General features: G+C 37.7%; 3 protein-coding genes across 10 annotated transcripts in view; 2 read left to right on the top strand and 1 right to left on the bottom strand.

The window, feature by feature from the left end:
• LOC108566076 (biotin--protein ligase) overlaps positions 1-8,947 on the top strand; it is a 14,667-nt gene extending 5,720 nt beyond the window's left edge. Inside the window, exons 2-13 of the mRNA XM_017925787.1 lie at positions 4,249-4,483; positions 4,549-4,707; positions 5,352-5,505; positions 5,562-5,712; positions 5,770-6,811; positions 6,870-7,055; positions 7,110-7,286; positions 7,337-7,466; positions 7,521-7,681; positions 7,740-7,854; positions 7,918-8,116; positions 8,173-8,947. Coding sequence (XP_017781276.1) covers positions 4,283-4,483; positions 4,549-4,707; positions 5,352-5,505; positions 5,562-5,712; positions 5,770-6,811; positions 6,870-7,055; positions 7,110-7,286; positions 7,337-7,466; positions 7,521-7,681; positions 7,740-7,854; positions 7,918-8,116; positions 8,173-8,350 — 2,853 coding nt within the window. The 5' untranslated portion in view covers positions 4,249-4,282 and the 3' untranslated portion in view covers positions 8,351-8,947. The remainder of the gene's footprint in view (positions 1-4,248; positions 4,484-4,548; positions 4,708-5,351; positions 5,506-5,561; positions 5,713-5,769; positions 6,812-6,869; positions 7,056-7,109; positions 7,287-7,336; positions 7,467-7,520; positions 7,682-7,739; positions 7,855-7,917; positions 8,117-8,172) is intronic.
• LOC108566077 (microtubule-associated proteins 1A/1B light chain 3C-like) overlaps positions 1-25,661 on the bottom strand; it is a 27,624-nt gene extending 1,963 nt beyond the window's left edge. Inside the window, exon 1 of one of the 2 annotated variants that reach the window (XM_017925788.1) lies at positions 25,602-25,661. In XM_017925788.1, coding sequence (XP_017781277.1) covers positions 25,602-25,603 — 2 coding nt within the window. In that variant the 5' untranslated portion in view covers positions 25,604-25,661. Of the gene's footprint in view, positions 1-534; positions 848-25,601 lie in introns of those variants that run through there. The other variant, XM_017925789.1, reaches the window with a different exon arrangement.
• On the top strand, positions 9,508-27,564 carry LOC108566075 (uncharacterized protein KIAA1109). 7 transcript variants are annotated; one of them, XM_017925786.1, is made up of 37 exons: positions 9,508-9,546; positions 9,621-10,130; positions 10,191-10,334; positions 10,396-10,567; positions 10,632-10,728; positions 10,797-11,652; positions 11,707-12,308; positions 12,371-12,706; positions 12,765-14,381; positions 14,434-14,505; positions 14,560-14,907; positions 14,970-15,269; positions 15,338-15,678; positions 15,743-16,789; positions 16,844-17,024; positions 17,080-17,241; positions 17,299-17,421; positions 17,852-17,960; positions 18,113-18,253; positions 18,326-18,487; positions 18,545-18,718; positions 18,851-19,081; positions 19,144-19,503; positions 19,564-19,743; positions 19,796-20,537; positions 20,592-21,966; positions 22,024-22,228; positions 22,283-22,856; positions 22,916-24,279; positions 24,334-24,547; positions 24,616-25,386; positions 25,445-25,795; positions 25,848-26,044; positions 26,100-26,639; positions 26,701-26,892; positions 26,950-27,080; positions 27,138-27,564. In XM_017925786.1, exons 2-37 carry the CDS (start codon positions 9,893-9,895, stop codon positions 27,468-27,470), a joined length of 14,982 nt encoding a protein of 4,993 aa, XP_017781275.1. In that variant the 5' UTR covers positions 9,508-9,546; positions 9,621-9,892; the 3' UTR covers positions 27,471-27,564. The 7 variants fall into 7 exon arrangements, with proteins under 7 accessions (XP_017781275.1, XP_017781270.1, XP_017781272.1 ...); XM_017925781.1 differs by having other exon boundaries at positions 24,331-24,547; XM_017925783.1 differs by having other exon boundaries at positions 12,368-12,706.

The following is a 27,564-nucleotide window of genomic DNA, read 5'->3' as shown; positions in this document are numbered from 1 at the left end:
ACGTAGCTTTGATTAAGGTATCCAAATAAACGCAAAACATTCTCATGCGATTACTTTGAATAAAGCTTAATTACTTAATAACTCATACATTTAGATTTAATTTTTTTTTAGTTAATACTAATTATTTAAAAATGAAAATCTTGCTTTTAATTTTAGTTTTAGTTAAGTTGCAGACGTTTTTGTTGTTGTCAACTGCCTCGAATCAACTATATTTAGATTACAGACAGATAAACATCAACTTATATTGATGTTGATGCGTCTTAATGGTCTAAACCTCATTAGCAATTACATTACACTTCATCTTATATAATACTACAAAATTTCAAACAATTGATTTTTTTTTTGTTTATATAAAACAATTGTTTTGCATAATGTATTTCAAATGTTTCGTGACTGACATATAAACGAATACTACGAGCAATTTTTTTTCAAAAAGATTTATTCCACTAAATTTTTGCAAGTTTTCAGTTATACATTTCAGTAATTATTTAGACTATCTTTTAGCTTAACTGGGATATTCAAATGACTACATACCACTTAAAATAATTCACAGGTTATTTGGCGAGATTCTGCAGATGTACTGAGATGTTTTGTTAACACAATGCGAATGTCTTCGTAGTGAGAGTGCGCGATTTGGATTGGATCTGCTCGATGTATCTTTCCTATATCACTGCTTCACAAAAGTGATAACCATTCAGTCTTGTTATATTTTTTTTTTCTGTTTTGAATATTTATTATCTACCGAACTTCTATCTCTCTCGCACACTTTTGCTTCCACAAATTGAACATGTACAAATAACGTTAATCACACGGAATAATTGCTGCAAGTACACACCGAATCCGTCGATGTCCAATAATTGAATGACGGAGTGTACAGATTTTTTGGTCAATTTATGTGTCCCTCGGGGACGGTGGGGAGGAACTCGGTGCATTTCGCGTTGGAAACAATTATCTGTAAACGTTATGTATCAATGTATTTTTTTTTTGGATTCAATGGAGACGAAGAGGCACCTCCTTACATAACGAGACTCAATTGACGGATTATCGATAGGATATCGTTAATGCGTGGACCCTAGGACCTTAGCCAATTAAAACGATCTTAAAAATACTGCAAATATGTTGATCGGTTAGTTAGATTGAGGAAGAATCATTTTGGTTGAAGATAACTTATATTGATCAGTTGGTAAACATACATAACGTTGAAAAAGGTGTGTACAATCATACCTCAATTAACGAATAAGATGTTCTTAACGAAATTAATTCGTTAAAGTAATTTCGTTTTCAGATGTAAAGGAAATTTCTCTCTAAATAAGTAAAGTTTTCTTGAATAATCAGTCAACTTACATACAAAAGTAAAATCACTTTTAAAAATTGATTATTTATACATTTATTTAACAATTTCCTATTTAACACAGATTACTTAACAATAACTTTCATTAAAAAATAAACATTTGGGTGTCAATTTTGTCTTTGTTGCTATCAAGATTTTCTAAATCTTCCACTGAAAACCATCAACAAACTTTATCTTATTATCTTCTTCTAGTACAACTTCATTCTTACTGACTTCTTTCGAAGAATTATCAATGATTTTAATTGTGGTATAGTTTTTTCCGAAAATATCATTTTCTGTTTATCCTCTAGTTACAGACACAGGTAATTCAATTTAAATGATGCTATTATTATCCAATGTTTGAATTGATCAACAATTGAAATTACTGTCTTCATTATAACGAAGGAACAGTTAAAGTTTTGCATTTCGTTTATTCACTTTCCTTAAATGATTTAATTAAATTGTTGTGTCCAACCATTATTATTACAATTGTTATTGTTAATACGAACGAACGTCCCTTAGTCGCATCATTATATAAACATCAATCATATGCAAAACTTTGTAAGTAGAATGAGTATTTATAATTATTCTCAGTAAAACGTTAATATGATGAGCATAGTCTCAGCAGTAGACCAAGTAACGACTAAAGTTATGTAAAATCAAACGAATTTCATTAAATTCCCAACTATTGAGACTCCAAAACGACAATACCAGACAATATTCCACTATGTCCAGAATTCCATCCCTGGGACACGATAAAATTAACGTTTAAAATTTAGTATTTTTACTTCTAAAAACGAAGTTCCGCATATTATTCGTTAATTCAAATGAAATAAATATGTACTTACATTATAGTTTTTATTTATTATAATATTTATTTATTACTATTAATATATAATAAGAACTATTTGTTTATTTCTAAATGTTAAAATTACAATTAAGTCAATCTTGAAAATGCATCACATAATCTACATTATATAAACTTTTAATGATTAATAAGCGTATTTATGTTACGTTTATTAGTTTTATTTCGACGATTTTTGTAATCTATAAAAAAAAATTAAATGTATTTTTAGAATCAGACTCTAATAACGTTCGAACGTACTACTTTTCAATATTCAATATGGATTATTTCAATGATATCAATTATTTCTATGATAATATAAATCTGAACTATCTTATTAAGGTATTAATCCACAGTTTCAGTGCATAATAACAACATTTTAATCTAATTACATTATTTTATGGATAAAAGATTCAAAGGATCTAATCATTATAAGAAAGCGTGATTTTTTCAATAAATGTTAAATTTCTTAAAATTTTCATTTTGTAAAATACTTTATACGTAAGATCCGCATATAATCGTACGACCTTGTTCGTATTTAAATCAAACTTTAAAAATTAAATTTGTTTACGAAATTTGCATTTTCTATGTAATTAGTTAATTGGATTAAGGTTTTAATTGAAACGTTAAGATAACCAATACAGAAATACGTCACATTGTACTCGCACATTCGGTTCCTTCTATATACCGCACTAATCGAGGACTTTAAATAAAGAACAAAGATAATATCTGTATAGAAGAAAAAAATACTAATTTATTTTGATTTTTCTGAATTAAATAGTGAAACCACACTTGTAGAAGTCTCATTATGAAATAATAAACTTGATATTAAGAATATTTAGTAATTTTAGGACAAAATGTTGCTAAAACTGAAATTGTATGTATTGACCGCCCTTGAAAACTTGAATTATCTATGGAAATTTCTGTTTAACTCGTTTTGTCGCATGTTGATTACTAATAAAATGTGAGCTGACTAATCTATTAATATATCAAATAGTAGAATTTTGTTTATTATTGAAAGCAAATGAGTCTACGTTATTGTATGTACAGTGGAAAATTAACGGAAGTTTTGTTTTTGACATGAATATAAATTATGTTGATTATCAAACGAACCCTTTTCACGTGGTTTTCGATTTTCATTGATACGTTAACACACACTTTTTTTTATCTTGAACAATACGAATGTTTAAAATTTTGTCGATATTAATAAAACTGCATTCAATAATCGAAAACATGTAAATATGATGGTTATGTGTAACGCTGTTAACAAATCAAATAGTAGAAATTATTATTGAGTCAAATGAGTCTTTCTTATTGTTATATAAAGTAGAGTGGAAAATTGATCGGTGGCTGAAGGAAAAAAAAATTAATAGTTTTGTGTTTGTGATGAGTGTTGTTGCATTAAAGTTATTGAACCGCTTTGAGGAGCAGCGATAAGGGTCGAAGAATACAAACGCACACACAAGCCTCAATTTATAATAGAATAACACATCGAGAATTTTCCACTACATTTGAAACCTCTTTATTTATTTGCATGATGTGCGTTGACGTTCGTACTATTACTATTGGAACGTTTTTCTAGTAAGCTTTTTATACGCTCAAATATTTGTCGATTTTACTCGAATTTTCGTTCAGACTAAAAAGACTTTATCTGGCGTTTGGTTTCCGATTAAAGCTGCTTTCGGAGACTTCGTGGAATCGCTTCGAACCTTACACGATTATTATTGTGAAAGGTTAGTTCAATTTTCGAGCTTCCAAATTAGTTATGCTAAAAAAAAAACTTTGAATTGCTTTGGTCATCTGTATTTGTCTATTTATTTGCTTTTCCTTGTCATTCAAGTTATCTAACGTCGTTGTTGTTGTTTCAACCCTGTGCCAGTTTCTAGTCTCTATATTTCCACCAACAATCTGTTACTAAGTGCACGCGCGACGATATTATAAATAGATCGAATAATTATTATTCATATTGATGCATGAATTTAAAGAAAGAGCTGATTAGTGCAATACGTCACATCAAAATGATAATATTGCTCCGTTTTTTTTTTTAATTGAATTTATATTATTTTTCTTTCAGGTAGAAGATATGCAAACGCGTTCGTAAATCGAGGATGTTCTTGACGATTTGTTACATGTACGCTACATTCGTGCAGTGGTGGCGTTTGGGGGCTTTGAAGACTAAACTGAACGGCACCCTCAGCCCTCAGAATGCCCTTCTCCTCTGTCATCCATCTGGGCGAGTGCAGAAGCGTTGCTTGGAGAATCTACTCTTCCAAAATGGAAATCGCACCGCGTGCACCGTCGTGCCTAAAGTATTATCTTACTATCGTTTTTCAGAACTCTGAATCATCATACTGAAAATAATTTACATTTGCAGCAAACAATTAACTTAGGGCAGTGGCTTTTGTTGCCCAGAGACTTAAAATATTTCCCTATACATTTCACGAGAGGAGGACCTTTCGAAACCCCCAAATTGTACATATTAATTCAAGCATGTCTGGATATATACAAACCACATGTTGCACAACTGTTGCAGGTAATTCATAAATGTGTCTTACTTTATTCAAAATTTTGTCAAATTAAAAAGTAAATTTATTTCATAATGAGCACAAACATTTGTCAATTACCATTAGGCGAGTAATTACTTGAACAACAAACTATGGTAGTCATGGTGATTACGTGATACTTGACAAGTTTTTTTGGTTAACCCTAACGCACGAGTCTAATAACAACATTTAAATTATATGGATTTTAAAATAGTGAAAATCACTAATTACATTATCACATATTTGATAAATATCTAAAGATTGAAGTAGAACGTCCATTTTTCTTAACATTTAGTATTGCAAAAATCTTTTTTGTTATCATTAATGGAAATTGTCATATTCGTTGTTGCTGTTGTACGTTTTCCTTATTATCTTATTTGATTAATTACAGAGTAAATATTTAAAATTAGTTATTTCTCAATGCGTCAATTCATTAAGAAAAAATTTAATGTAAATCGAAGGAATTAATTCAATATTTGAATTAAAAGCAATAAAGATAGTCAAAATTTGGTTTCATTCTTAAGTGAAAATAAATCGTAATTTGTGAGTTGTTGCATTATGTTTTTAAGACTGTTATTTGAATGAAGATGTGTGACTTTTATACCAATTTTATGACAAATTAAATATTTTTCAGTTGGAAAAATTTGGCGATTTAGTTGCGTGGCGAGTGAACGAGAATTTAGAAATAATCGTGAAGAGCGATTTGAATCATCTAACAAGATTATTGAATTGCTTCACATACAATTGCCTGGACATGAACCACGAATTGTCAGTGCTGTCTGTAGAAAGTGAGTAAGATTTGCGTCGGTAGAAAATAACAGTAATTTGCACACGTATTTTGAAGCCATCGAAGTTGAAGGACATCCTGTGAAAGTGAAATACTTGAAGAAGTTCAATTCGAAGAACAAAATCAAATACAGCTACGCACCAGGTGATTGGAAGAAATTCATCGACAGTATAAAAAACCTTTATAGCAAATTGACTGAATCCACAAAGTAAGTGTAATTGTAATAATGTCTGAGTTCGTGAATTATATAGTTTTGATTTTCAAGTCCAAAGATAATGATTGAAAACGGCACTAAAGGCGAGGAGAAGAAAGTGCCTGTATCTGAAGTGAAACCTATCAAGAAGAGTTCAAATAAAAACACTTTAGACGTGGCCGCTGCAAGCGGCCACAAAAAGCATAAGTCTGATGATAAAAAGAGTCGAACCACCAAGGTTCATAAAGAGGCTGAAAAAGAGGTGAAGATTAAGATTACGGAGGATACCGAACCGATAAAGGAAGACGCAACTGATGGGAAAATTGCGGAAGAAGTTAATAAAAAGAAAGTTCAAGATGAGTCTAATACAGCGATAAAGGCTGCAGGAGATGTTAAAACTGAGAAGAGGAAAGTTGAAGCGTCGCATGAAATTAAGAAGACGTATTCCGAGGTGGCTCAGGCGAGGAATTTGCAGAGGCAGGATGCGACGAGATCAAAGGAAACCTCTCCAAACAGAGTTGTTAAACCGCCCAATATATTGGTATATGCGGATAGTCAGGTTGCCAAAGAGAATGTTAAAAGTGTGCTGAAGAATATGATCAATAAGGAGAAATACACGGTTTACGATTTACCCTTAAACACGAAGACTAATTTCTGGGATACATCCACCAGTTTGGTTATAGTCTGCGGAAACGTCGAACCAGATTTGACGCCGCACCTGTTGGAGTATCTGCTGAGCGGAGGACAACTTCTTTGCCTTTGCAGCGATCTTCTGTATTCAGTACTTCAGACCTATTCAACTGCGGAAGTTAGAGAACTCGAGCTGGTTCGTTTCAGTTACGGCCAATGGAAGAACGTCAAGATGATGCACCATATATTCTGTTATCAGGCTTCTCCAGCCAAGAAGCAGTTCTCCAAAGATTCGGATCAATCCAATCACAGCAATGGTTCAAGTCCAGTAGCGCCGAGAACACCGTCGACCGTCGAAATCCAGCACAATTCCAAAAATTACACGATCCAAGTGCAAGTGCTCGGAGCTGAAGAAACATGGCAGACTCCGAGTCTCCTCTTGGCAACTGTCAAAGGTGGCAGCGGAAAAGCTATATTTTCTCAGGTAAATTTCTATAATCAAAACTGTTAATAACTGTAAATAACTTTCGTGTATCATTTAGGTCCATTTAGAAGTTGATCCAACGCAGTATCAAGATGATGAGAGCAAGTACAGTGCTTTGCGAGATAGCGACACGGCTCGTTTGGAAATCTTAAAAGACATTCTCTCAAAACAATTGGAAATCGATTGCCGTAATTCTCAGGATAATATCAAATACACTCCGGCTTACTTTTTGGGACGATTCGAGGTAACATTTCAATATTAGTAGCGATAATGTCTTTAGTTTCAAAATCATTTCCAGACCAAAAAGGATCTCTTCAATTGCACCGAAAGCATCGTGAATAACACTCTGTCGACGGATGGTATTCAGGTGGTTTTCTGCAATAAAGATGATGATCCGGGCGCATCCACCTCGACGAGACTTCCGGTGCTCATACACAGCTGCCCTTCCAGATTCTCCACCGTAGCTTATTACGAGGTAAGCTAAAAATTACAATATACTTTATAATTCTGTAACAAAATCCATAGGCTCTACGCACCAAACACTTGGGAAGGTTAATGATATACGCCGACGTTCTCACGAGTTCCCAAAGACTCCTGAAAGAAAAACTGACACACGGACTTGTCGTTGTTGCCAGACAACAAACGGAAGGAAAAGGTTTAAATTAAATTTACTTTTTCAGTTTACAGTTTTATATTTTTATTTTTCTAGGTCGTTCAAATAACGAATGGTTAAGTCCCGAAGGATGCGCAATGTTTTCTCTACAATTGCACGTGCCGTTGAATTCGGTTTTAGGGAATGCCCTGCCGCTTCTGCAGCATCTAGTTATGGTGGCTATTGTTTCAGCATTGAAATCGATTCCAGAATTTAAGGTAATTTAATTATTTTCGTATTGCAATCTCACGCACATAATATTTCTCGATTGCACAGAAAATGGATCTGGGATTGAAGTGGCCCAATGATCTCTACGCACATTCCAGTATCAAAATTGGAGGATTAGTTATAGCTTCCACAGTTGAAGAAAAGCAGGCTGTAGTTAATATAGGTATTTAGATTAAATTATATATATATTTATTTATTTATTTCTAATCATTCGTTTTGTTTCTAGGTTGCGGCATTAATTTGAGTAACTCAGAACCAACGTTGTGTATAAACGATCTCATTACGTCGTTGGGCGTTAGAAAATCCTTGGCTTTGGAAGATTTCCTAGCGATTGTGTTCAATGAAATCGAACGGATTTATGAGACTGTGCAGGAAGGAAACTTGGATTACTTGTACGAGCTCTATTATGATCATTGGCTGCATAAGTAAGTTTATCTTAGAGATAATTGAAGAGACATTAATTGCTGTTTCAATTTTTTAGCGATGCCATAATTACTGTTAGTACGAATGAAGGTTTTAGCAGAGAGGTGAAAGTAATTGGAATCGATCAATACGGTTACCTGAAAGTCAAAGGCGATGATGGAACGATCAGCAGTGTTCAACCTGATGGAAACAGCTTCGATATGTTGAGGGGATTGATCGCCCCGAAGATATGTTAATACGTGTGTCAAACTTAAATTATGTCCTATTGGACTGTAACATTCCAAAGTTTATATTTATAAGTGTCGCGGACTTTTTTTTTAAGAGATATTTTTTATATGTAATTACAAAATAATTTTATATGTTTTTAGTTTTTTGTAGATTCGAATTGTAATTTATCTCACTCTGACTCTTGTTAAACTTGTGCTACTTTATCTCTCTATATTTATTATTTATTTGAATCACATTTTATTTGGGGAAATTCATTGATCAATTAGTCATTAAACTCAATATAATTGATTAAATTTTGTCTAGATGTGAAAAGTTTAAAAGAAATTCTCAGATACACGCAAAATTTTCACGTAAGTTCAATTACAAAATGAGTAAGTCTATGGAAATATGTAGTCATGTGTGTGTTGCTTTCAATCTTGCCAAAACCAAACTTATTGCTAATACTTGAAGCAGCAAAACAAACTTGACATTCCTCCGTCTTCCTTCTTAAACATTGTTATTTTTTCTTGGTTTCTATATCATAGCATATCTTGAGTCAATTACGCTTGGAGATATTGATACTAAATATAAAATACTCGATTTGTCGTGTGTCTATAATTATATTTAATACATCTCGTAATTATTTTAAACTATATTTGTTGTGTCCTTTTAGATATTTATGATAAATGAAATAATGTTGTCTGTTGTTTGTTGTTGAGCCTAGCTTAATATGAAAAGAAACTCGATGTTAATAAACGGTGACAAAACCTTTGAATTCCAATAAATTGAAGGAACAAAATATTACTTTTTATTTTTGAAATTCAGTATTTTTGATTTCTAAGTTTGTTGCAGTAGCTATTACTTCTAGTACTCGACATAAGCTCAACCATTTTCGTCTGGAGGAATGTTGAAGATTTGTATCATTCTACAAGTTAAACTTTAGTTACTTCAAAGATTTGGGCAGCACTAATTTCATATACACCTAGAAACTTGTTATCAAGCTCCATGCATTGACAATAATTGGTTTCTTATTTTGTTAAGCCTACTTGGGTGGAAATCGAAATCTTGGTTGTCGGAAAATATCATTATAAATGTCCTATGAAAATTATTATTTTTGAATGTTTGTATGTATGCAAGCATATTTACACGTAAGTCAATTGGAAATAATCGAATATTTCAATTATATAAATAGAAAATCCACTTAAAGCAAACTAAAGGACATCATGTAATGTATTTACACTTTGCAAATCTTTATCATAGAGTACACATAATATATAAATAATACAAAACAATTTGCAGGTTATGTAACTTGGGACGGACGTCAAAATAAAATTGGCGATTCCAAATTCCAATCTCGTAAACAATTCTCGCCGTGACCATTATCTTTGTGATGAACATTTTTTTCCCTAATGATAGAGATGTTTTCGAACAGACAGATAGTGAGAGTGTGAGTCACACCGATTGTTTGTAAACTGCAGTCAGTGCAACGCCCAAAGATACAAGTGTTTTTCAAATGTTAACAATGGATTAGAGAAAGGTTTTCGGAAGTTAGCACAGTAATAAACAGAAAGATGGGTGAAAGATCCATAGGGGATGGTTACAACATGCCTGAGGCATGGGCTGGTAACAACTCCAGCCATGTACTCGATGACATCAAGATGGATTCAAATTTTCTCATGCTTCTTGGAAGTCTGATCTTTGCTATTACCTGGGTGATATACATCACTTATTATAACTCGAGGATCTTTGGATGTATTATCACAAATATTGTCAATAGATTTTTGAGCAACAGCGAATACTTTCAAATTGGTAAATGCAACAATTGTATTCGATCGTTGACGATTTAACCATTTGTTTGAAACGTTTCAGGTTCATTCACAATAAATGCTTTATCTGGGAAAATTATGTTCAGAGATTTGGTGTTTATCACACATGACTATACTGTCCGAATACAGGATGGTTATTTAATATTTAGATGGTGGAGATCATATGTTCCTAAAGATGTCAGTGAAGGTGATTTTGGAAATGTTGTAATCACATCTCATTTACTTTAATAATAATAATTATTTTGTAGACTTGTCCCATTCGGATACTAGATTATCAGTTGTTCTACATGGATTTGAGTTGCATGTTTATAATCGTTCTCATCTCTACTCCCAAATAGAAAGGATCTTTGGTTTAGATCCTGGTATATTCCCAGATAATAATAATGAGGAAAACAATATGAATATAGAAAATATTGAAAGGTTAATTTTTATAATAAGAAACGAATGATTTGTGATAATATATAATGTAATTAATTGTTATTAGAACTGAGCAAGAGAAGAAAAAGAAACAGAGATCTGAAGCTGCCATGGCAGGAACTTGGAGGGATTTGATTCCTGTAATTAAAATAGATATTTCATCTGTAAGAATACTTTTAATTAATCATCTAATAGTGAAGATTTCATTAAAATTAATTTATTTATTATTTAGTGTCGTTTGGTATTTGGAAATAAGCTCGTGCCTACAACGCTCAGTGTCACAGTGGAAGAAAGTCACTTTGTCTATTCGACTAAACCTGCAGTTAACACTTTGGATAGGTTTATGCATTTTACTAAATGCAAAGCGGAGAATGCGAGGGTGATGTTGGCGCCGAGCCCCAAGTACACGGGAATGTTGGATGAGCCGCCTCGGTATATGGGTGAGGGTTTTGTACTGATGTCGACAAACGACATGGAACTGTATTTCTACATGGATGAACCCGGTATCGTTCCTGATCAACCTGTTACCGTGACATTAGCAAACGGAGATGTTGTCGAATCCAGTCCGCCCCAATGGGGTATGGACATCAAGTGCGGCAAAGGCACCGATTTCAGCTACGGTCCTTGGGCTGATCGCCAAAGAGAACACCTGTTCAAATTCTTTTACCCCCAAGATTATGTTACCATGAAAGTCACGGAAGCTCCGAAGCCCGGCGACAAAAGGCAAATGCAGTCCTTCGATGTGCGACTTTCGATGCAGTACATCGCAACCATAGACATCCTTTTCTCGAAAAACAAGGAAACTAATGCTGTCCACGTTACTGTTGGAGCTGGAAGCTATTTGGAAATAACCATACCATGGGTTACAAATGCCAATGGTTACATCACAAAGATTAACGGCCAATTATTACATTTAGAGGCAACGACTAGTTTGCAGTTCAGAGATTTAGCGGTGAGCGAGACTCTGGAGTTTTCCATTTTGTGTCATTACCCAAGGGTGTGGAACGAGCATCAATTGTGGGAAGTCAATATGACAGGATGCAAAGCCACAGTGAATATTCTCTTCAATCACAAATGGTTTTTTCAAGGTAATATTGAGTCAATTTCTTAGTGAATTGGTTATTTATTTTTTCTTTTTAAAGATTTCATAAACGATTGGTCGTCGAAACAGAGACCGGATATTCTGCACTTTGTGCCTTACACCTGGAATTTCGGTTTAACGTTGAAACATTGCGAAATAATAACATTGGTGAATCAGTACAATTGGGTAGATTGCAGCAGTATAGGGCATAATCAAAGATTGGAGAACACTCAGATCGCACTGTGCGCTCACTTCATGCACCTATCTTTCAACATGCCGTTTGATGAATTCTTACCCGACACGGTCGCTCTTAACTTCAGCATTCAAGGCGAAAGCATTGATTTGACCTTGTTCATTCCTGAATTTCATACCAGTAGAAACGTGGTGACGGCTCTGGAGAAGTACGCAAAAGTACACGCGAAAGACGCCTCTTCTACCAAGAAAACCGAAGCCATCCCGAAGTGGCGAAATATTTGTCAAAAGAGTTTCGGTTGGATCGACTTCTGGTGGATTCCGATCGGTGCTATTAGTATTGTTTACGAGTACCATCCCTGTCCTCCACTGGGACCAACGCCTCAAGCTGATATTTCGACACCGGTGAAAGAGGAGATTCTCTTGTCTCCGATTAGGCCTCATCAAAGAAAACGGAAGCAACGATCTCCGGTAAATTTAAATTGATTATTAAGTGCTAAATATATTGTTAATATTATTTTATAATGCAGCAGGAAGGTGTGCAAAAGTTCGATCCAACTAGTTTAAAGGCGGATCTGGTTACAGTTGAATTGGAAGTTGGGCCATCCGTATTGTTACTGTATGGAACTGCGCTGAGAAATTTTCTGAATTTCAAGGAAAACATCTTTGGTGAAGATCAGATGTTCACAGACTTTAAATTCACACCTAATCAAAATCATGAAACACCCATGGCGACGGGTATTAAGAGCGAAGATAGTTCTGGTAATTTACCGCTGGAATTACGAGACGATTTCGACCATAGGAATTATAGACCTTTGGAAGTTGACGTCTCTGTTATCATGCACGATATACAAGGTCATTTATTGAAGGTAAATTATATATATATATATACCAAAACATATATTATGTTTAATCATGTGTGTTTAGAATTGTACAGAAAAGGACCCATCCTGTCCGGTTATTCTCGTCGAAAGGTTTGGTTTCGAAATGAAGAAACGTTATGATCAAACTGAACTTCAGTTACTTCTGTCGCCTGCGGTTCTTTTAGTGACGGATAATGTCCCGAGAGCTGGGCGCGATAAACATTTAAGCCAAGGAAGATTAACGCTTTCATCTTTACAAATCCGAGGTCACGCGATGTTCTCTGACATTGGTCGGACTTTGGATGAAGACACTATCGAATACTCGTGGCTCGTTGAAATCCAATTGGGAAAGTTAAGTGGACGTCTGACTACTCCGCAATTATACTCGCTCTTAGCTTGTCTCGAAACTTTGATTTTGCTGCTCTCCGATACAGAGAACGAGTTGTACACACCTAAAGTCGATGATTTATTAAGCGAACCTCAAGTTCAACCGAACACCACCAGTCCTTTGCAAAATTTACCTCAGGCTATTCAACAGTTGCTTCAGCCCAAAACTAATCCTGCTCCATCCGTGGTCCCTCCTGTAAATTCCCAGACGACGACTGCGATGAAGAGTATAAAGGTGGAAAAGCAGGAAAAGAAAGTCAGCATTGATGATACGATCGAAGAAATTAACGATAAATCGCACGACTTAAAATACAAGTTTACAAGGCTCACCATTGACGCAATCGATTTGTGGTTGGTCGAGAATGGATCAGCTCTGCAAATGTGGGTATCTCCAATTAGATTATCCACGTGCAATTTGCATGGTAAACAAGTCGGATCTGGGTTGACTTGTGTCATGTACAGCATGGCATTAAGGCACTGCGTGTGGCAACCGCAGAAGTACAACCACTCCAAGACAACCGATCATTCTGATCTTTGGTTGGAAGTAGGTACAATGGATTTCGCACCTTTGGTCATAGAGTCTGCAATGTCAACCGATTGCAAAGACGTAGATGCGCACGCTGTGCAGCAAAAATTCTTGAAAACTCACGACGAAAGATTTAAGAAGCTTTGGTTCTTGTGGCCCGAATCCAACAAATCCTCCATACAATGCGGTTGCACCGGCGGATGTTTATTCTTCGGGAATAATGCTAACGGTAGGAAATTCTTCAAACCTAGTCGGAAAGATTTAGAGGATGGAACGAACATCGCAGCGTTCAAAGTGAACGAGCCAGGACAAGATCCAGGTTACGGGCAAAGTATTTTGCACGAGGGAATGCTGATATTCCGCACACCTCCATACATAGTTAACGAGATTTCGTTGCAAGATCACGGTAAAAATATTAAAGTTCCTGCCAATCGAAGCTCGGATAGTCCGAGGGTCATCTCTTTGAATTACGAGAAGACGGAAACTTGTTCGAGTCCGCATAGTTTGAACGAACGTAAAGTAAGTCGTCGGTATTCTTCGACTTCGATCAGGAGCGGCACCGGCGCTCCTCAATCTCAACAAAAAGACGTACCGTATTCGAGATTGGTGGATCCAGCTGCGCTTCCCATAAAATTGGATAGCGATTCGAAGTTGCACAAAGACAAAGCGAAGTTGAGCGTAAACTCCGAAGACGACGATGAATGCGTACCAAAGAATAGCGCTTCCGATTCCAAATTAGCCGTCGACTATTTCAATAGTCCCAAAAATGTGAGATAAATCAAACATAATTTCTATTTTTATTAAAACATTTCATTTTTAGGAGTGTATTGAAGGATCGGATTCTCATCATTCACTTGGTAGACGTTTATCTGAAGAACAATTGCAAAAAGAAGTAATATTTCACTAATAGTATTTTTTACATACTGTAATTAATATTATATTCTAGGTGCAAAGGACTATTTCAATGTCTAGTGAAAACCATTCCGAAGCATTTTTCTCCGCTGATGAAGATATGCATATAAACTCTAGAAGTTCGAGTCTGAGAAATTCAATGCTAAGTTCTAATGGTACATTAACCCGACAAAATAGTGTTGAAAGCAACACCGGTCGAGTCAAAAAGAAGTTTAGCAGTGAATTGAGTATCGTCGCAGATAAAAATGCTGGTACCATCACTAATGGTGTTTCCAATCAAACGAAAGTATCCTTAGCCAATGGTGGTTCCAAATTGCGGTTATCGAGTCATAGAAGCGATCATGAAATACACACCCCGGAGCATAGGAGTTTCAATACTAAAGTATTTGATTTACATAATTCATCAAATTGCATATATATAATGTTAATTTTGAAATATTATAGGTCGATGAATCAAATAGGGTGGTGCAAGGTTTGGTCACACCTCAAAGGCACGCCGGAAGCTTACGCACAACCTCACCTCGTCTGTCTGTTCGAGAAGCAACGAGGACACCTTCTCCTCACAATTCTACAGGAAACCACGAAGTGGACGTTGATAGTTCCGACAGTTACAGCAGTACGTCTTATGTAAGCGCGATAGGCAGTCAAGAGGATTTTACCTTGGTCGATCTTCACATGCAGGTGAACCGCTTAATTGTCGATTCTCCTATGCTAATGTCCAGCTATGTCAGTCATTTAAACCAGGTAAAATATCATTATATATATATATAATTCTTACAAGGTAAAGTCAACATTTTCATATTAATTTTTAGATGAAATGTTTGAACTGGGGACAGCAAGCTTCAGGGTTTACGGCTCCTCTTTTCGAGAAAGACGAAGCCGATCATTTGGTTTACGTTGGAGGGCGTTTTGTTCCGCAAATGGAAACTGTGTCGGAGGGTGTAACGTCTTTGAAAATGGTGTCAAGATTGGAAAATCCGCCGAAAAGCGGATGGGACACCGAGGAGTGCAACATAGACGTTTCAGATTCTATTCACGAAGAAGAACTTTTAGGTACGCAAACCGATGTCGGTTCGAGAACTTCGCTGATTATAAAGATGAAAGGTGATTTGGATGTAATGATCACCCCGCTCTTATTAGAATCGTTGCAAAGGTTAGTTTATAACGATTCTTATTGTTTATAATTTTATCTTGAATTGTCTTTCATGTTTATATAGATTTATTGATGCCCTGACACCAACTGTAGCTAATTTACATCCATTAACAGTGGTGAATCATTTGCACGCCTGTTGCATTGGCCAAGTGGAAGCTGCGAATGTATTGAAAACCGTTGAAAATGTTGCAACTTTAAGTCAGCCCCAATCTGGCGACGATAAAGTACTTGGGATTTACGAAGAAACTTTAAAAAGTCAACTTCAGGCGGCCATAGTTCTCCCTAAGGTTAACATAACATTGCTTCAAGCTTCTATAGTCGAAGAAATTATAAGTTTCTCGGCTCTGGACAACATCAAAGACTTAACTTGCGTCTCAATGTTCTCCGTTAGTTTCGATAACATCACGACGAAATTCCACCTCGACAGACAAGCAAATGAAGTTTTGCAAAAGTTTTATAGACCTGCTGTAGTTCCCAGCGATGGAAAAAAGGGTAAAAAGCACTTTTTAAGTCTGCACACGACGACGAACGCGGATATCATTCGGGGAGAACCGGTGTACGTGCAGAGCTGCGAGAAGCAGCAGCAGCAGTTGGTGGTTTCTTTGAATATAGGAAAGATTCACACTCAACTTAGGCGATTGAAAAACGAAAGCAGCATTTTGGAAGATGCGGTGATTACGGCGATCCCGGCAAATTCCTCGAAGGTTCTATTCACCTGTTTGAAATTGAGGCCGCAACATCGAGCTGTGGATTACTACATGATGCCTGAAGTTAGTCAGCAAGTGCAAGAGGCCGAGGATGAAGATCGTCTTGGATTCATCATGTTTGAGTGTGGATTGGAAGGCGTTTCATTGAAGATCGTGAAGAAGTCTTGCGAGGAACAATCTGATGGTGATAAGGATGAAGACGAGGCGAAGGAAGAAGGTGATGGGGATAAAGCAACTCCGAAAGTAGGTAAAAAGAAGACTGGACCTAAAGACGATGGGGAATTGGTTGCGACTACTAAAGACAGCGGAAACGTATCGAGCTGTATCATCGAGTTCAAAATGGTTTGGTTTAATTTTGCTGCTCCGCCCAAGACACCTATCACCAGGAAAATAGATTATACAAGGTAATAAGATTGATTTTATGAGTTATTTATGTAATTCATATTTTTCGAATTCAGATTGGATTGGAATTTGCTTTCAACCGCTTCTCCGGCTATCAACGCCTGGATGAATCCTAGCAATAGATTAGCGATTCGGGTCGTGCATATGGTTAGATCCATGTATCGAAGAAGTACAGCAACTGTTGCTTGTTTAATGACGGAGGCTTTAGAACTTCCCTCACTACATATGACAACCAAGGTATATTATTAATCGATAATTGGACTATTTGAATTATGGACAAATTTTATTGCAGAGCCGTTACGGTAAATTAACACCACTGTCGAAGACTCTTCACGAAGATCCAAGCTGCAGGTTGTGCACTATCTTGCATAACTACTATCTCCAGGCGGACCCGGGAAGCATAGAGAGCAACTTAAGAGAATCAGATCTTCCGCAACTGTTCACGCTACGACAGGTTTGTATAATTATTATGAATTATGGAAAGAATGTTATTAGCGTTTCTTAATTTCAGGGAGTTGTTGCGTTAAGTCGACAATGGAAGAGCCAATTGCACACTCCTCTGATGAATCAGTACGACACGAAATCGAAGGTGAAGCCGCTGAATTTGATGTTCTCGATACCCACCGTCGAGGAGGTAATGCTTTTAGACATCTAGTTTATCCGCCAATTTAGATACCGTTATTTTATACATGACAATTGAAACGATAATTTATAGGTAAAGCATCTGCATTTGCCCCATGTCTCAGTGACTATAGATGATTATAGTAAGACAGTTACAGATTTGATTATTCTCACTTCTTCCCTTCAGCCAATCAGCGACGGTCAATAACAAGAACAGAACATATCTCATGTTGTTACGCTTGTTGTTTCATTTCGAATCAATCGAAACTATTAATCACTTCTTACTGTGTCTTTTTTTTATAATTATTTTCAATAACTAAACAGAGACGGAAATGTGTGTACTAAAGAATACGCAACATCTATTCTTATAATAGCTTTACTCTTTTCCTCTCTTTCTCACTCACTCTTTATGCTTATGTGTGTATGAATGTGAATTGGTGCAGGTTTATCTTACTGACGGTGAGGGGAGCGGAAACGAGGATCACGATATCACTGATGAACACGCACAGTTGCTACATTCCGGCATCATTCTAAAACCGCAAAAGCCCATTGGTACGTCTTCAACTATTACTAATCTCTATGTTTGTTATCTCGTTTAGTGTAAGACTGTTTCAGCTTTATTCGTGCTTTATGTTTCGTTTTTTTCTTCTATTTTTCCTTACATATTTTTTTCGAATAGTTATAATATATTTGAGTTTTGTTAGGTAAAGATGGTAATTTGAACTCGCCGAAGAATGCTGTTAATCAAGAGGCGGTCCCGGTTTATGACAATGCTGGTCTATTGTCTCCGCCCTCGAACACGATGCCAGTTTATGATAGCGGTTTGGTATCTCCGAGCGCGCCTGGTAAGTCTACTGCTTTTATTAGTAGTCTTGCAATCTGCTTGCAACTACTTGCTTTGCTTTGCTATTTTATAGTGGTTACGGTTTCGGGAATAGCAAACGCCGCCGCAGCTAAAAGACGCAAGAAGAGCTTACAGCCCAGCCAAGTACCGCCCAGTAGCAGGGCCAGTGTTGTACTCCCGCTCCTTACCAATCCAAATATTTTCATGCCCAAAAAAACTACAGATGACGCGTATTGTGAGAAGTGTAACTGATTTTATAGGATGTCTTTGCTAATATTCAAATGTGTTCTAGGCTATGGCACTTTAAGAGAAGATCGTGCAGGCCCGACGACGGCTGGAAATTTGGGATCTGATCCCAGTGTCACTACTCATTCCAGTCCAGACTTACCTTCAAGTCCTTTGCACGACAGAAATGAAGATTTATATTCTTGGATGGCACGGCAAAATGACGAAGGATTCCTTAAAGGTAATGTATTCATATTTTATTTGTCTGTAGATCAAATGAATACGTGAAAAGATGAAGAAATATTAGTATTGTTGATAGACTGATATTTTTATATATAAAAATTCAAAAGTATTACGTTGTTTTATATTTTAGGATGTATGGAATCAAAAATCAATACGTTACAAACGGATTCTACTGATGATGACAACTTGAATCGCGGAGACACACTAGGAATGGCACCATCATTGAACGCAGGAGGTGTGAATCTTTATGCCATTCAAGATTCTGTTCGTTTTGAAGATGCAAATATCATTTTTCAACCGTTACTATCAAGCTTAGGTGTGATGCCACAGCAATTAAAACTGACTTCATTAAACGAATCTGGTATGTAATTAAAAAGTCTATTAATATGATTATATTATTTGTTTCTTTATTTTTCTTTTTAGGTAACAGTAATGATGTTACATCCTTGGATGCGCTCGGATCTAATCTGTCTTTGGTGGGCAACATGGAGACCATGAGGATTGATATTGTTGTGTCCGAGCATGGAAAAACCGATAAAAGAAAAGGTTCTACAATTCCGCAGATGAATAAAAGCGGAAGCAAGTGTAAGCCCGGATCTTCAACAAGATTGATATTCGAAGACGAATGCCCCGCTTTCGTTTGCGAGAAAATTTCCGTTGAGCTGGAAGTTGATAGAATGACCGATATGGCTGTTAACGATATGATCAAAACTAGAAACGTTCTTTATATTTCTCGGGGACAACTGAAAAATCACACAAGCACCGTCATTAATTTTAATATCGGTAAATATTAAAATTTGAACATATCAAATAATATATTAGAAATTTAATGATTGTTTACAGGTGTTCGTTATATTTCTCAAAGAGTGAATATGCCATTGTTGCGATTGTTGCATCAAATCAGTAACATGTATCAAAATGTTAAAGACACGCAGAACGAGTTACGAGAGCAACAGCCAGTGGAGATCAGGCGACCCAAAACTAGTGCAAGTGATCACGTTGATATAAAAAACCATTCTTCAGGTAACGAAAATGATTTTTAACGTACAATAATTAATATTTATTTGACGAACAGTTTCAGATTTGCACGATGGAACTAATCTTAAATTAAGTTTGAAGATTTCCGATCCTGGTTCTGATGTTGGATCGGTGGTCCATCAAAATAAACCAGTAATTTCACCATCTCCAAGTGTTCGCTCTAGGCCGCAAAGTTTTGCACAAAAGCTACGTTCGACTGGTAAAAGTGTCAAAGGTTACGTGAATTTAAGCGAAGGCGTCGGTACCCCTGTCACTTTAAGTTCACCATCTGGTTCAGCTATTGAAAACATCACCAATGTCACTCTATCTTCGGATAAGAGTGTAACTGTTGGACGCTGCTGGAAGACCATGTATCACGTTCTTGATCTTTACGCCAATATGCCGGATCATAAAACCATTAAACATAGATTCTCTGTGGCTCAGGATATTTGGGAATACAAATCTTCAAATCGAAAATATGATCAACTAAATGAAGTTAAGTCTACCGATGAATTGGATGCTTCGGAGCACAAAAGATACACGCCGATCCTGCAACGTGAGGTTAGCAACGTTTCTGAACAACAGCATACTAAACTCGTTGTGTTCGGAGTGGCTCGAATCCATAGAACCAAGTTATTGGCGACTTTAAGTGTTTTGAAACTGGAAGCTGAAATCACCAGTCTTCACGCTAGCCTTACTTGTAGAAAGAAATCGTCTCCGGCTTCGTTAGAATGCTCCCTCACAGGACAAGTGGGACGTACCATGATCGTTTTATTAGAGGGTGTAGCCCCTAATCAACAGTACGTTTTGTTTAAAGTTTCAATTGAATTTATTTAATGTTATTGTTTTTTTAGAACTGTGGTTAAAGTAACAGTGGGAAAATCACAAGCACTTTACTCTAGTGTTAGCAAACGAGGGAAGGATAAGAATTCCGGATTGTTAACTGTTGGTGCTGTTAATATCGATATTCCGCAACATCCGGTCGCTCTGCATGGAATGGTGACTAGAGGTAGTAAGCAATTAAGTTCAACTCTTCAAGAGTTGCGAGTCACGCGCACTTCCAGTCGCTTGTCGCGACCAGGAAATTTCGCAGAAGAAGATCATCACAGTGCTCCTCAACAGCAACAGCAAGCATCGCCCAAGAACCAAACACGTGCAAATCATATGCATTTACCTGCTTCATTTGGTAGAAATAATCCCCCAGACAAAAGTCTATTGCAACCTTTGGTCATGCAATTCAGTGTAATATTACAGAGTTTGAGCATAAACGCAGCTCTTCTGCCTAGTTTGCAAGCGCAGTACAAAATGGATCAGGTGACTTCGACGGGAGTGACCGGAAGTAAAGCAAAGTTTACCATTGATTTACCGCAACATAGTTTGAGCTTTACCACGAAGTTGCAAGTATCCGAAGCGAATCTTCCATCGGAAGCCAGTATTTCTTTACCAGCAGTTCACGTGTCCGCTGAGTATATACCAGAGGGCGTTGCTAACGTGTTACCGGGTGGAATCGAGGGCGTGGTTTTCAAACAGGGCGGTTACCTTAACGCCCAAGCGGATATAGGCGTATTCGAGCACAGCTTAACCACAGATTTATTGAACCATTTGGTGTTTGTTCAAAAGGTATTCATGAAAGAAGTAAACGAAGTCGTGCAGAAAGTGTACGGAGGCGAAAGACCCGTTGCCATTTGGTTGGAGGATTCGGACGAAGCTTCGAACCGTATTCTATTCTCTTTAGTAATTCAGATGCAACGAATCCAATTAACAGCTACCACCGCCGGTAGTTCAGCCGTTCGAATGGAAACTGGTGCAGTCGTATTGGAATTATCCAATCGCGTACAAAACGTATCTGCGCAGTCTGCTTCTGCGGGTGGAGGAAAAAAATTATCAGGAGCGTCTCCATCTCGCCTCTTTGGAAAGGCCCAAGTCGATTTGAATTTATCGCTTGGTCAGCTTATACGCAACGCTCTTTTCGAGGAAGCCGAAGCTGAATTTCAACAGTTCGCTTTCTTCAATACGCGAATTGGGTTACGTAACGCTTTCCAAGACGAAGTTGTCGATGGCGAAGACAAAGAAGTCGTCCTCATCACGTTGAAGAGGCCTTTGATTTACATCCAACCGGTTGCTGTCGATAAGGCCATTCTTGTTTGGCTCAACTACAAGAATGCATACGATTATTGGAACGAAAAACGGGCGAATTTAAACAAAGAAGTCTTAACAGCCACGCAACAAGTAAATAATTAAAACCATCTATAATTTAAGTAGATTACCATTTATTGTTTGCTTCAGGTATATGAGAAATTTCAATTCGGTCAATTGACCAGTCAATTGGGAAATCCGCATTTGGGGATGCTGTTCTTGCAACTCACTGTGGAAGACATGGGTATTTGTTTGCCGTTAAATCCTCTTCCTTTGACCTCTTGGGGTCAACGGGGCTTATATGAAGAAAGTCGAGGAGCTGTAGTTATTACGCTTGAAAATACTAGTATATCTGGTGAGTACCTCCATAAAGTGTATATAATTTCTGTTAGCTAATGAAGATTAATAGCTTGCAGTTCTGGATCATTGGTGAGTAAAGGAAAGTTCTCAAATCTTTGTCTAAGATTTGCGGATGACTTTGAAACGTCTTTAGACGACTGGAAACCTGATATGTCTGATGCTACCATCATGAATTTATGCGTCGTGAGCGATGGTACTTACGAAGTTTGCAGCAGAACCATAGCTGCAAAACAACACGAAAATGCCAAGTGGTTCCTGAACGTTCAATGGCAAATGGAAGGTGTTGATATCCATTTGGATACGAATGTTGGAAAGCAGTTGTCCGCTTTAGGACACACTTTAACTATGCTCACAGGAGCCGAAGATACTCCTCTAAATATAGATTACGATAGTGATGATAATGAGCCTTTGGATCGATCTTCGCAAGAGAGCATTTTACCATCAATCCTATTCGATGCTAACATTGACACCAAAATCCGATCCAAGATGTTGGAGAATTTAATGAACGAGCAAGCGAAGATTATCAACGATTTACGCTCGTTAGGAGCTAGTCATGGAACAATCGAAATGGAGCTAAAGAAGTTTCACAAACTTGAGAATATGGTCTACAAAGATTTCAGAATGTAAATTAATTATTAGTTCTGAATGTATTTCAATAATTGATCATATATTTTTTTTTTAGGGATATGATTCAGAAGCTACGAAGACAGAGCGTAAAGCCGTCAGGAATGAAGGGTAAATTGGGTATGAAGGCACCACCTCCTCCTCCTCCGCCGCCGAGCGCCTCATATCGTTCGAAGTCTTTTGTTCTATCCCAAGACACGCCCAGTCCGGATGCCGGAAGTAATTTGAGTCCGAATTCCGGAAGCTTCGATAGCTCTCCGAGATCAGGACCATCTCGATCCGCTTCATTGCGAGTGAGATCCGATCATCCGCATGTAACTTTTTCTGATGCTCAATCGATCGAACGTCAGTACTCTTTACCAAGCGCTTCTTCGGATCTTTCTCTGCCGGATTCTGCCGATTGGCCTGGATCCCATCATATCGATATCGACGGTGAACAAGTTCCGTTACGTAAAAAACCTTCATCGTATGAATTTTGCGAAGGAGCCAATCTGATGGATTCCTTTGCTAGGGATCAACTACATTCTTCGAATCCCTATCAGAGCACCGGAAGCAACACGCAAACAGGAAACATGCAGCAGAAATCTCAAGAACCTAACATTGATTTGGAGCTGGACGTGAAGGTTTTTATTAATAGCGGGAAATGCGTACTGCATACGAAAGATACTGCAAGAGATGAGGAAATTAAGTTGCGGACTATGAGGAAAGATCGCAGCTGCAGTTCAGCCGGTTTACTAGATTTCACACCTACTTCTACTGGAAGTCCGGACCCTTCGAGACGTAATAAGGATAGTAAATTTATGGGTCAAACTAGCAGCACTCGACTGAGAAATACTCCTCATGTGACATTGGTGGATTTAACTATTTTCCATATTCCTGGTATGGACGTGAAGCTGCTGTATCAATCGAAAGTGATTGCCAAAGATACAATAATCGAGGAAGAGACTCCTCGTTATAGTGATAATATATTTGATAGTTTCTCGATGGGTACTTCAACGTGCTCCACGCCTGCAGCCACCAAAGAGCAGGAATCGTCTAGAATTGATCGTGCCTTCAAACGACAAGATTCGTTGATCGTACAACCTACGGACGCTGCAAACTTTACAAACGATTTCAATCAATCCAGAAGAAATTCCGTGCATGGAATTAGCAATCCGAATTACACTCCGACATCGAGTCGAGAGGATAGTTTGGACACGTTCCCGTTCCAATTAAGTTTAACTCCATCGCCATTATCAAACCATGTGCCTCTACCGCAAACCCAGTATAGAAAACCTCCAACTGGTATTAAAAAGGCTTCCCTGTTTGCTTGGATGACATTGCAAAGTGTCCCTGAGGAAACCATTATAAGCCCGCATATTTTGGAGTTCTTGGAGCAAACTTTGGAACCCATTCCTGCAAAAACTAACTTCAACCAAACACGTAAGTTAACATGTCATTTGTGTTATTATATAATCTATAATCATTGAACAGCAGGTACATCGATATTATCAGATGATCAAGACGGGACAAATTACGGAAATTACGTTTACGCCAGTTTCCCTGTAGACGTTATCGTGTACTTCCACATGCAACCCAGCACCTTCAGGTTTAGTTGTCTCCCAGTGTCTAGAGTGGAATGCATGTTGCAATTGCCATCTCTCGATATCGTGTTCAGTTCAAAACGAGCAGAAGACGAACTGCTTCACAGGTTTGCTTTATTGAAACTTTCATAATTATTTGTAATTTAATATTCTATTTTTTCTTTTAACGTAACAGTGAATTTGGAGATGGGACTCCAAATACTGCTGCAACGGCAGTGGGAGGATTGAGTGTAACCGGTTGCTTATCAGACTTTTCCGTGTACATCTTCCATCCGTACGGCGGGAAAAAGTCTGCTTTAAAAGAAGCCCAATGGTCTCCTCTCTCCGATTCGGAACGGAAGGATTCGTTATCGATTAACGTCGAATTTGTTAAATTCCATTTATCGCGTTCTCGAATGCTGAATTTTAATCAGGAACTAAACACTAAAAGCGGAAAATCTTCGGACCAAGGTCGTAACGTCATCCGGTTCTCCACTATAACAGACATTGGTTCCGCTTCGTTCAAGTACGATATGCGAAGACTTACGGAGATACTAGCTTTCCCTAAAGCTTGGTACAGACGATCCATTGTTCGAAGAATGTTCTTGGGTGATCTAAGTATGTCGGTCTCGCATCACGACGATGATGATTTGACGTTACCGTCAAAAAGTTCACCCAAAGTATCCTCATCTCATAGGCCTCGCGGAGCCGAAAAGTCTCCACTATCGAAAGATAAACTTAAATTGGCGTTAGATGGTCAACAGGAATCGAGGCACAAATTAAGAGATGCGGGAAGAACGACGAGTCTTGAATCGCGAAATGCAGAATCCAATACGATTGGCTCATCGACACCGAGTCCTTCCGAACACAAAGCTACAACTGCTTGGGAGACTCTGGTGTTGTTTGCTGTTAATTTCAAGAAACTCAACGTTCACATGAATATGGGCAACGTTATGGGAAATGTTTCGTACGTTAATTTAAAGTACGTTGGAATTGTTAAATTTTATACGAGATTTTGTTTTCAGATGGTTGACCAAAGAATTTAGAAGCGAAGGTCGATTGAGTATTGGCTCGACGGGTCATAAGAATTTGTATATCGCCGTAGGATTGGGCGGTTCCGGGCTGGATGCTAAAGGTGGCATTGTGGGAGGTAACATAGAGATAGCCAATATCGACACTTACATTCATATAAGGGAGGAGCCAAACGTGGAACCGGATCATACCGTTGGTCTGAGGTTGCGAGCTCTTGAGCTTCGACTCGATTATATGGCGACTTCGGTATTGATGTGCAGAGTAAGCGATTTGAAAGTGAAAATGCGTGACGAGTGGCTTTTGAATAGAACTCTTCCTCACACCGCATCGCTACCAACTAGAAGGTGATAGTTCTTCATTTATCTTTTATGTACATATCTAATACACATATTTCAGACCTGCGAGTATCTTCATGTACGGTGATTTGAGCTGGGATCAGCTACAAATCATGATGTCCAAATCATCAACTGCCGATCTTTTAAAAATGTTTAACAAATTGGAAGAGTTCTTCTCGCAACAGTTTAATAGCAGCAAACGTGCGTTCAGTGGTTTCTCTTCGCAAGGTCGTCCACCTAAAGTAACACCACAAAGAAGTAATACTTGTACATATTATATTTGATTTTGGAAAATAACTATACTATTTCGAAGGTCGTGATGGAAGTGGATCTAGTCAATCTCAGCAGCAAACCCAACAACAGCCACAAACGAATCAACAACAATCTGCAGCCGGACCTTCGATAGCAACTGCAGATGCTCGTCATCATAGACATTGGCAGAGAGTTTTGGCGCATGTCGCCGGATTACGCTTAAGTACAATGCATGTACCTTTGCCAGATTACGGCACCGTTTTGGGAGGCACCATGCAGCTTCACGGAAAAAATATTTCTTTGGCTTGCTTCCATGGCATCAACTTCAAGAGCAAATCTTGGGCTCTCTTCAGTTTACGGGAGCCTTGCATTAATTTTAACACGGAGGCCCAAGAAGTACCTTCAGGAACAGCTTCATTCCCAGCGCAAGATGTACACGTGGTTCAAACCTTGACGTGCTCTTTAGGTTTGAGCACCTACAAAAACCAGTTACCATCGATGGCCACAGTTTACAAGGTTTCTCGTACTGTTATATTCCCACCGCAGTTTAAGACACTTCAAGAATGGTTCCATTATGCATTTGCAAATAGTCATATAGATGGTAAGTTTATATAATAAACATGTTAACAGCTGCAATCCTTATGACTCTGTTTTAATTATAGAGGTTGATCGATTCCCGTCTTTGGAAAGGGAGAAGGATGGAAGTATGGAGAGAAGTGGACGAGGAAGCACGAGCACAACCACCAAGCTTACCGATCCGCAACATAATCGTGAAGTAATATTCGCACTTCCTAGTTTACAGTTGCACCTGAAAACTGAACATTGGCAAACATGCAACACTCCTGATTTACAAGGTAATAATTCATATTTAAAACAATATTGAATTAGATGTTATATTATATGTTTTGTAGAAGAAAAACCGACAGTTGAATGCAGTTTCATTACGGAGTTCGAGGATCACATTTTCGTGACGGTCGACGCAGAGGCTTTCTTCTTCCTGCACGATCTGATCACGAGTTACGTGAAGGAAAAGGATAAATTGGTTGGTGTTGTCACTTCACGAAGCAGTATATATTTTAATGAAATATGTATTTAACAGCAATTTAGCAGCAGTTCACGGTTCTCCGACATCTCCACGAAGAAACCCATAGAGGTGGATATCTTCACGAAGGATTGGAGAAACTACCATTGCAAAACTTGGCATCTCGAGCCTACAGTACGATTGTTGAGCGTCGCAGGAAAATACATTGAACCGTACGGCATCGATTACATCCTGCAGAAACTGGGCTTCTCGCACGCCCGAACCACTATACCAAAATGGATGCAGCGCGGCTTCATGGATCCGTTGGATGCGATTCTCGCGGTTCTAACATTACAAATGGTGCAGGTGGTGAAAGGAGATGGAAATAGGGAATCAAAGAAAGGCGGTTGATCAAATACATTCCAGTACTAGGTTTACTAATTTTTCATTTGTGATATTGTGTAACCCGCTTTCTTAAGAAAAAAAAAATCGTTAGGAGTAGATT

The sequence above is a fragment of the Nicrophorus vespilloides genome, unplaced genomic scaffold (assembly GCF_001412225.1).
Source record: "Nicrophorus vespilloides isolate i.1.1-1 unplaced genomic scaffold, Nicve_v1.0, whole genome shotgun sequence".
In the NCBI taxonomy this organism is placed as follows: domain Eukaryota; kingdom Metazoa; phylum Arthropoda; class Insecta; order Coleoptera; family Silphidae; genus Nicrophorus; species Nicrophorus vespilloides.
The sequence above is the reverse complement of the archived record's forward strand: the minus strand, read 5'-3'. Positions and strand labels throughout refer to the sequence as shown.